Genomic DNA, 10,993 nt, shown 5'->3' with positions numbered 1-10,993 from the left:
TTAAAATGAGGGCTGAAATCAATGACATATAGACAAAATACTGTAAATAATCAAAAAACCAAAAAGTTGGTTCTTTGAAAAAATAAACACAATTGCCAAACCCCAGACAAATCTGACTAAAACGAGGAGGGAAAAGGCCCAAATACAAAAAAGGGTACATAACAATAATCACCAAGGAAATCTAGGGAAACTTCAGGGATTTTAAAATCCTGTATTCAAATAAATTGGAACATCTACAAGAAATGGGCCAATTTCTAGACAAGTATGCTCATCCAAAATGGAACCAAGGAGATATTAACCACATAAACAGATCTATAACACATAATGAAATTGAAGCAGCAATACAGAATCTACAAAAAAGAAAAGTCCAGGACCTGATGGATTCTCTGCTGAATCCTACCACACCTTTAAAGAAGAACTGGTACCAACACTCCTTAAAATTTTTCACGAACTAGAAAAGAAAGGAATACTGCCTAAGTCATTTTATGAAGCCAATATTACACTCATCTCAAAACAGGACAAGGACACAATAAAAAAGGAGAAGTACAGACAATCAACTTAATGAACATTGATGCAATACTCCTCAATAAAATAATGGCAAACTGAATCCAACAACATATAGGAAAGGTCATACACCAAGACCAAGTCAGCTTCTTTCCACGGATGCAGGGATGCTTCAACTGTAATGATAATTACAGTTATCATTGTAACATACTAACAGAAGCAAAGATAAAAACCACTTGATCTCTAAACAAATATAGAAAAAGCCCTCAATATGATTCAGAACAATTTCATCATAAAAGCTCTGATGAAACCAGGAATAGAAGGAATGCACCTCAACATAAAAAAGGCTAGATGTGACAAACCTATAGCCAACATCATACTTAATGGGGAAAAACTGAAACCATTTCCCCTCAAGTTAGGAATGAGACACGGGTGCCCACTCTCCCTACTCCTGTTCAACATAGTCTTGGAATTCCTAGCCAGAGCAATAAGGCAGGATGAAGAAATAAAAGGACTACAAATATGTAAAGAAGTAGTTGAAACTATACCTATTCTTAGATGACATGATCTTATATTTAAAGTCCTAAAAAACTCCATGCAAAAACTTCTAGACACATTAAATAGCTTCAGCAATGTAGCAGGATACAAAATCAACTTACAAAAATTAGTAGCCTTTCTATAGATCACAATGCACAGATGGAGAAAGAACATAGGAAAACAATTCCATTTACAATAGCCTCAAAAAAAATCAAATACTTAGGAATAAGCTTAATAAAGAATGTGAATAACCTCTACAAGGAGAACTACAAACCACGGAAGAAAGAAATCAAAGAAGACTGCAGAAGGTGGAAAGATCTCCTATGCTCATGGGTTGCCAGAATCAACAAAGTAAAAGTGACTATAGTACTAAAAGAAATCTACAGTCAACACAATTACAATCAAAATCCCAATAACATTCTTCATAGAAATTGAAAAAAATCTACCCCAAAGTTCATTTGGAAATACAAAAGACCATGAATAGCCAAGGCAATACTATGCTGAAAGAACAATGCTGGAGGTATCAAAATACCTGACTTCAAACTACACAACTGAGTCATAGCAATAAAACAGCATGGTACCTGCACAAAAACAGATACGAAGACCAGTGGAACAGAATAGAGGACCCATATATGAATCCACCCAGCTATGCCTGACTAATTTTTGACAAAGGAGCCAAAAACACATGATGAAGAAAAGACAGCCTCTTCAACAAATGTTGCTGGGAAAACTGGATATCTACCTGCAGAAAACTAGATCCAAGCCTGTCAGTCTGTGCAAGTATCAACTCAAAGTGGATGTTTATTGCAGCACTATTCACAATAGCCAAGTTATGGGAACAGCCAAGATGTCCCACCACCGACGAATGGATTAAGAAAATGTGGTATTTATACACAATGGAATTTTTTGCAGCCATGAAGAAGAACGAAATGTTATCATTCGCTGGTAAATGGATGGAATTGGAGAACATCATTCTGAGTGAGGTTAGCCTGGCCCAAAAGACCAAAAATCGTATGTTCTCCTTCATATGCGGATATTAGATCAAGGGCAAACACAACAAGGGGATTGGACTTTGAGCACATAATAAAAGCGAGAGCACACAAGGGAGGGGTGAGGATAAGTAAGACACCTAAAAAATTAGCTAGCATTTGTTGCCCTCAACACAGAGAAACTAAAGCAGATACCTTAAAAGCAACTGAGACCAATAGAAGGGGACAAGGAACTAAAGAAAAGGTTAGATCAAAAAGAATTAACCTAGAAGGTAACACACATGCACAGGAAATTAATGTGAGTCAACTCTCTGTATAGCTATCCTTATCTCAACTAGCAAAACCCTTGTTCCTTACTATTATTGCTTATACTCTCTCTTCAACAAAATTAGTGATAAGGGCAAAATAGTTTCTGCCTGGTATCGAGGGGTGGGGGGGAGAGAGAGGGAGCGGATTGGATGGTAAGGGAGGGGGTGGGGGCAGGGGGGAGAAATGACCCAAGCATTGTATGCACATATGAATAATAAAAAAATAAAAATTAAAAAAAAAAGAACCTTAATATCAGACCTGAAACCTTGAAGCAAGTACAGGAAAAAGCAGGGAAAACACTGGAAGCAATAGGCATAGCAAGGACTTCCTCAGTAGAACTCAAGTGGTCAACAACTAAGAGAAAGGACTGACAAATGAGATCACATGAAATTAAAAAGCTTCTGCACAACAAAAGAAATGGTCTCTAACTTGAAGGGGTTCCCCCACGGAATGGTAGAAAATCTTTACCAGCCATACATCACACAAGGGGCTAATAACCAGAATATACAAGGAGATCAAACCACAAAACTCCCCAAAATCAATGACCTAATGAAGAAGTGGGCAACTGAACTGAACAGAACTTTTTCAAAGGCATAAGTTCAAATGGCTAAAAAACCCCACATGAATGAATGCTTACTACTCCTGGCCATAAAGGAAATATAATTCAAAAACCACAGTAAGATTCCACTTCATTCCTATTGGAATAGCTACCATCAAGAACACAAAAAAACAATTTTGGGCAAGGATGCAGTGTAAAAGAAACTCTCATACGCTGCTAGTGGGAATATGAGCTACTAAAACCACTATGGAAAGCAATATGGAGGCTTCTTAAAGAACAAAAAATAGATCTTCCATTTGATCCAGCAATCCAACTCCTAGTGATATACACAAAGGAATGTTAGTCAGGCTACTACAAAGGCACCTGCACATCCATGTTTATTGTAGCATTATTTATATAGTTAAGCTAAGGAAATAGCCATGATATCTCACTACTGACAAATGGATTAGGAAAATGTGGTATTTGTACACAATGGAATTTTACCCAGCCATGAAAAAGAATGAAATTTTGTCATTCACCATATTCAGGTATATGGATGGAACTGGAGAACATTAACTTAAGATAGGCTCAGAAGGCCAAAAGCCACATGTTCTCCCTCATATGTGGATTTGGACATAAAACAAATGCAGTAATATTATTGGACTTTGGTTCACTAAAGGGAGGCCACTCACAGCAGGGATAGGGTAAGGTAAGGAAACCAAAAACTTGAATGTGGTTGACAAATATGCTCAATATCCAGGAATGAATATAGTAATCTTAAACTGGCTGAGGCCACTATGGAAGGGGACTAGAGATTAGTGAAGATGACTTGGTAGAGATGAACCAATTGGGGTTGTAATACATATATGCATGGAAACAACTCAAGGAGTCCCCCTGTTTAGCTCTCTTTACCTCAAACTAGTAAAAACTCCATGTTTCCCTTATTATCTTTTATGTTTTTTCTTCTACAAAATTGGAGAACAGGAGGGGCACACCAGGTTCTGCTGAGGCAGGGGATAAGGATTTGGCATCAGTAGGAAGGGGGAAGGTGGCAAAGAAAGGGGTAGGAGGATGAATGTAGTGCAAATAATGAATACACATGTATGTAAATGCACCTGTTGAACTGTTCCAGGAACTGGGGGAGAGGGAATGAAAGAGGGCAGTGGATAGAGTGAGTTCAAGTATGATATATTTTGTACATTGTAAGAACCTTTGTAAATGCTACAATGAACCCCTGCCCAACACAACAATAATAATTAAAAAACTGAGTGAAAAAAATAGGAAACAAAGAAATAAAATGATCATCTTTCACAGACACTGTGATGGTATACATCTAGATAGACCTAAATAACTTACACAACACAGTTATAATTAATCACCAAGTTTATCTAGTATACTAAATACATTATACATGCAATTCAATGTTTTCATATCAGAATTCTTTAATTCTTTTGAAAATATTTCTTCAGTATCAATTTTAGAGAGTGACTAATACCCCAATATGCTGCATCTGTATGTGGAGATGGCATAACCAAATATACTGAAAGCCACTGAGTAATTGGTGGTTGGGAAACAGAGAAAGAGTAAGTAACAATGGGGGATAACATACAATATTTTCATGTGTGAAATACTCACTGAAACCCTTTTAAGCAATTAATATACACTTAAAAATGAAGGGCAAGAAAGTAAAATAGCTCCTTTCAGGGAGGTGAGTACCAGTGGGAGGATAAATGGAGATGGTGAAGGAGGTCGATTATGGATGAAGTACTTTGTGCACTTATATGAAAATAGAAAATGAAATCTGTTGAAATTGTTTGAAGAAGGAAGAGCAGAGATCAGGGAGAATGATGGAGGGGGTGAATCTAATCAAGGTACATTGTAAGCACATATTTAAATGTCACAATAACCCCTTTGTTCAACTAATACATGCTAATTAAATGTAAAAAAAAAGTATTCATATAGTGAAAGTTCAGCTGGTTTCAGATGTATGTTGTCTTTCTTGAATGTATAAAAGATTATACCCTCAGGAGTTCTACATTATAATGGGAAAAAATCTTTCCTTAAGACAATTCCCAATGGCTCAGCCAGTGTCCTTAGGTTGCAAACATATCTCATGATTAAGTCTCCTTTTTATAAACCCTCCCTTAACCCCCCACGCATGCAGGAAATCATGTCTCCTCTGAGATTACAGTAGAAAGAGACAGTAACAACTGAGCTTTCCTAACACTTCAGAATATATCACACACTCTCAACACCCTCACGCACATAATAGAAATGTTCCTTAGTCCACTTGCTTCTCAAGGTCTCAGTAGAGTTCTTGTATTTCTCATGCATGTCCAAAAGCATCACATAGAGATGAATGTGACTTAATTCATGAATACATTTAGTTCCTTGAGGAACTCCAGAGTTATCAGGGTAAGGAGATTTCTGAATTGGGTTTGCATTCTGCCTTTTAAAGAAATGGATACAGATTATGACAGGTGAGGAAAGAAGATGAATGAGTGAGTTTCAGATAGTTATCTCCTAACATTTCAAAAGGCACAGTACCCTACATACTTCCTTGCATGTTCAGTTTTCACTTTGAATAAAACACTCACTTTTCAACTTCTAAAAAATGACACCTGTGAGATGTGTCTTAAAAAGAGTTATTCAATGAAACTGATTGTGAGGTCTAACAACAACAATTCTGAGAGAAAAGAATTTATCCTGTGGTGAGTAAAAGGAGTGATGACTGCCTTGTTTCACATTCTTTTCTGTTTCTTGTATGCTCTTTCATTCCAGGAAATTGCCTACATTTCACACTATAGTCATGATGGTTCAATTAATCCTAAATTCAAAATACCCCTAGAATTTATTTAGTTAGCCTTCATCTTTTGAAGAATAAGCATACAAAATTAAATAAAAGACAAATGAAGAAAGAAGAGCCAATTTCATAAACCTTGAATTTCCAATAGAGATACCTGTGAGATGATGGGTGGGTATGTAAGAAATGTCTGGGGATTACTATAAACTTCAACATTGATATTTTTGAATCAAAGACTTTGTTTTTCTTCCAATGTTTTTCTCTACAGGACTACTTCCACGATCACCTTACTTGTTTCTTTCTTTTGTTGCTTTCAATCAGCACATTCTAGCTCAAGATAGACCGGTTCTTTAGACTTGTGATTCCCGTTTGGATCCATCCTATGGCTACAAATTCACACTTATTTCCTCAAAACATATGATCATATCCAGCATTCTTCTCCTTCACTAATCATAGGTATTTTGCTAATCCTTTTTTCCTATAGTTTATCTACAGACTATAAAAATGTGTTGAGTAGCTATATTGTATCATATATATGTAATATATATGTATAGCAAAAAGGCATAGTTTGGACTAAAACTAGATCAAAACCATTGCTAAAATGTCTATTCAGTAAAACTGATTACTTTTGAAAGATAAGTCCATAAGAATAAGTGATGTTTTTTAACATTTCAGAACAGAGTAAGTATCTTTGAACAGGATGTTGAGCACTTAGAATATAGAATGTATTTAATCAATCCAGTTGTTCAGTTAGAGGTCAACTTCACCCTGGAGAATGGACTACAACATAACAAAGGAAACTAGACACATCCATATCCAGACAACTGGCAAGATTCAGCTGCTTCATCTTATCAACATCTAATGTTTAAGCGAATGAGTGTGTATCACAGGTAAAATGTGTGAGAGAAAATATAGCCATTGTTCTATTAGAAAGAGAAACTATCCATTACTGGGAACACAAGCCTGTTTGTCTCTGTCCCTTTTTGTCATTTTTGTTTATAGAAGCAATTCTGTACTGCTCTACCATGACCTTCCAACAATCATTATGTCATTTTTAAATGGCACCAGTACAACGCCTTCTTCTTTCATCCTAAATGGCATCCCTGGTCTGGAAGAAGAGCATTTTTGGATCTCATTTCCCCTGTGTACTATGTTCAGCATTGCTCTTACAGGGAACTTTGGCCTTATGTATCTCATCTACTCTGAAGAAGCCTTACACAGACCTATGTACATCTTCTTAGCCCTTCTTTCCTTCACAGATGTGCTCATGTGCACCAGCACTCTTCCCAATACTCTCTGCATACTGTGGTTCAGCCTCAAGGAGATTGATTTTAAGGCCTGCCTCATGCAGATGTTCTTTGTGCACACCTTCACAGGGATGGAGTCTGGGGTGCTCATGCTCATGGCTCTGGACCGCTATGTGGCCATCTGCTACCCCCTGCGCTATGCCACCATCCTCACCAATGTTGTCATTGCCAAGGCTGGGCTCCTCACTTTTCTAAGGGGTGTGATGCTTGTCATCCCCTTCACTTTCCTCACCAAGCGCCTGCCATACTGCAGGGGCAATGTCATCCCCCACACTTACTGTGACCACATGTCTGTTGCCAAGATATCTTGTGGAAATGTTCAGGTCAATGCTATTTATGGTTTGATGGTTGCCCTTCTGATTGGGGGCTTTGACATCCTGTGCATCACAATCTCCTATACTATGATTCTTCGGGCAGTTGTGAGTCTATCATCAACCGATGCTCGACAGAAAGCTTTCAGCACTTGCACTGCCCACATCTGTGCCATTGTCATCACTTATGTCCCAGCCTTCTTCACCTTCTTTACACACCGTTTTGGGAGTCACACTATTCCTCCCCATGTACACATCATTATGGCTAATCTCTATCTTCTCATGCCTCCCACAATGAACCCTATTGTGTATGGGGTAAAAACAAAGCAGATACGAGACAATGTCATTAGGATCTTTTCTAAGGGAAAGAATAATTCTCAAAATATCTAAATAGAGTTTTCTGAGAAGTCAGAATTCCTTTAACCACATTGAGATCACCAAATAAATGTAGTACCCTCCAAATGAATCCTGAGATCTGTCCACAGGAAATACTTTCCTATGACTCAGATTCTTCTACCTCTTTTCTAAGGCTGTAACCATGCTTATGTAAGAAAAATACCCTCTGTTATGAAAATCAAAGCCTTTTATTCATAATAGACTTCAAAAGTTCACCACATTTAATCTTCACAAACAGGTTTCTCTCTCCTGAATGACAATCTACACACATTGTGGCACAGTGGTTGGATCACTAGGACTGGAGCTGAACATTTAAAAAAATTTAAAATTCCTGGAAATATATTAACTATGTTTATTAATATCTATGATAACTTACTTATCTCAGAATTCCCCTGCCAAAATAGTTTGGAGTTCATTCTGTTCCAACTTTTCCAGCTTTACATCTACTCATAATTCATACATAAATTGAGGAGAAAATGTGCAAGAGATATGAATTTCAACACAGTCATAGTACTCAGGAGCTAGAAACAGCACCAGTATCCATTAGAATTAAAGTAAATAAATACTGTGGTTTAGAATAAACCAAACATTTGTGGTTTATTCGAATGTAATCATGCATGGAAAAATATGAGAAATGTTTTTTTTTTATATTGTCGGTTATATAAAGCCAAGAAATAGGCAAAACTAACTTATGGTATTAGTCATTAAGGTAATAGTTACCTTTGAGAATGAGAGATTGCATAAGTAAGGCTACTCACGAGGTACTCCATTGATTGATTTTTGACCTGGATGATAGATGCAGGGTATATCAATGTAGGGCTATTACATGAGATTATCACTTATGATGTACACTCTGTGGGGCTCATATACTATATCTCAATATGTTTTTCCTATCAAATTGCAAGTCTTGGGCACATACTTTGACCTTCTAAACTGGAACACTTCTTTCTGGCCCTCTGTGATGTGTGTGGCTTACAAAGCATGTAAACATTCTTTTCCTTTAGATGGATGTTAAAATTAGTGTCAAACTTGAAAATCTCCATCAAGTTACTTTTCAGAAATGTCCTCATGAAAAGATTGTGTGTGAATGAGTATTCTTGAGCTGCTCATCTTTCTGGTGGTTCTTTTACTCTAAGGTATGTTTGAACTTTAAAAGTACCAACAACTATTCTGTTATACACAATAAAAATTTAACATAATTACTATAACTGGAACATGCCTTATCCCTCAAATATTGTATATAGTACATAGTGTATAGATATTATATGTAATCACATACACAGAAAATATATGTGTGTAGTTTCCTTCTAACCCAACCACAATGTCAATAATCTACATCTTTGGTTTTCTACACTTAAGATCAATTTACATGTTATGTCTCTGGAAATCTTCCTGGATTTATTTGTTTATAATTATTATGACCATTAAAAACTAATAAAGAATTGCTATGATAATATGAATATTAATATGAGTGTTGAGTATGGATGTTGATCACTTTGCAGCAATGTCAGGATTATAATTCCTTCTCTACTAGTCCAAAATCATAATCCATGTCATTCTTAAAGTATATTTCCAAGAACAAGAGTTTTCAAAGGTATCACAATTTATTATATTGTTTGAACAAGGAAAGGGTTTGTAGGGAATAGAAGCAAGCAGAGAATTAGAAAACAAATTTAACATATATAAGAATAAATAATGGAGTGGTGGGGAAACATGCTAGAGTACAAGATTTCTCCATCTGTCTCTGTAAATGAAAAGTTAGGCTAACAAAGGAGAGAAAGAGAAGAGGAGCACCAAGAATCATGAAATGACAGGACAACTAAAACTCCTGGAGATTGAATGGTAACAGAGTAAATTAGGACACAACCTGCAGTGCCAGAACTTGCTCTGTTGGGGAAGAGGGAAGCCAAAGCCTCCAGCACAAAGTAAGATGGTAGCCTTGGTAAAATACTGGCAGAAAAAACACACCCCTCATTCAAGCTTTTAACCATGTGTGGAGATTTTGTGGGACATGACTCCTTCAACATGACAGACAAACATCAGATAAGAAAGTCATTTTTTTATTCCCCATAACTTGGAGCATTATAGTAAGACACACCTTAAGAGAGGGCTTACTGTTAATGACTGAGGTACTTGAGAAACTTGAAAACAAGGAGTAATCATGGTTCAAAAAATCTTGGACTCCCAATCACAGTGTATGAGAGGAACACAGCCATTTGAGGCTGTTGTGGAGACGTAGAGCATTTAACATGCGCAAGGTGAGAAGGTTAAGCATTCAGGAACTCAAGTAGTGAAAGGCATGGTGATCAGTGACCCCACCCTCCTTGTTCAGATCATGCTTCATTGTCTGAGGATCACTGAGGAAATAGAGCACAGAGTCCCTGGATACAAAAGTGCTTACAGGCTGCAGTGCCTTGCTGTTAGACAGCGTTTGAGACTAAGATACTCTGGGGACTTGAAAACAAGAAACAACCACAAAACTCAGGAAGTCTTGGGAACCTAGTCACAGTGTTTGAAAGGGAGAAATTAATGAGAAGTTGTCATGAAGAGTAAGAGGGTCTGATGTGGACTAATGGAGAAGGTGAAGCAACTGGGAGTTTGGACAGCCAAGGGCCTAGTGACTGATTGCCCCATTCTCCCTAACAAAATCAAATCCCATCACACAAGGATCACAGTAGAAAGAGTACCCAGCCCATGGCTGCCAGAGTGGTTGGCCTCCAGGAACTGTCTGACAGCTACAGCTATTTGCTGCCAGGTGGGGTTGAGAGCTCTAAGCACAGGACCCAGGGATCATGTTATCTTTCCAAGACTCCTTCCTCCTACAGGTGTTGAGCTTTGGGTAGGGCATCCAAGCAATAGAGACTGCAAGCAGAGTACCTGAGTTCTCCAACACAAGTCTAAAACTCAGTATTCTGTTTGCTTCCCCAGCTATCTGATACATTTGGATCCAACCTACATTTGCATGCTCATGCCAGTGGAGGCACAAATTGAAGGGCATATTTGCCAAGTGGGAATCTGCTTGCACCACAAACTACAAGGCTCCATGAGGTCAGCAGCAACACAAAGAAGATAAACTTCTAAGGTAAAAGCAGCACAGAAACAGACAACTTACACTTGACCAGCTCTCAGCCCATATATAGCATCATATATGCTCAAATATAGCACCAACCCACACATTAAGAAATACAAGAGACTCTGGCAAGTTCTCCTTTATGTGAGTGGCATTGAAAATCAGGCCAGGTGCTCTAAGGACACATGTAAATGTTTGGCTATGGAGATAGCACCCAGTCCAGAAGTAA

At 37.6% G+C, this 10,993-nt stretch overlaps 1 protein-coding gene across 1 annotated transcript; it reads left to right on the top strand.

Moving 5' to 3' along the window:
• The first annotated feature begins 6,725 nt into the window (after positions 1-6,725).
• On the top strand, positions 6,726-7,688 carry LOC109676415 (olfactory receptor 52N1). The gene has a single exon (XM_020152834.2). The coding sequence runs from the start codon at positions 6,726-6,728 to the stop codon at positions 7,686-7,688; it is 963 nt and encodes a 320-aa protein (XP_020008423.2).
• The last annotated feature ends 3,305 nt before the right edge of the window (positions 7,689-10,993 follow it).

The sequence above is a fragment of the Castor canadensis genome, chromosome 1 (assembly GCF_047511655.1).
Source record: "Castor canadensis chromosome 1, mCasCan1.hap1v2, whole genome shotgun sequence".
Classification (NCBI taxonomy): Eukaryota; Metazoa; Chordata; class Mammalia; order Rodentia; family Castoridae; genus Castor; species Castor canadensis.
Note: the sequence above shows the minus strand (reverse complement) of the source record. Positions and strands in the feature narration are given on the sequence as shown.

Bases quoted from the DNA above. Each gene is read 5' to 3' on its own strand.
- LOC109676415 (XM_020152834.2), top strand. From the start codon at position 6,726: ATGTCATTTTTAAATGGCACCAGTACAACGCCTTCTTCTTTCATCCTA.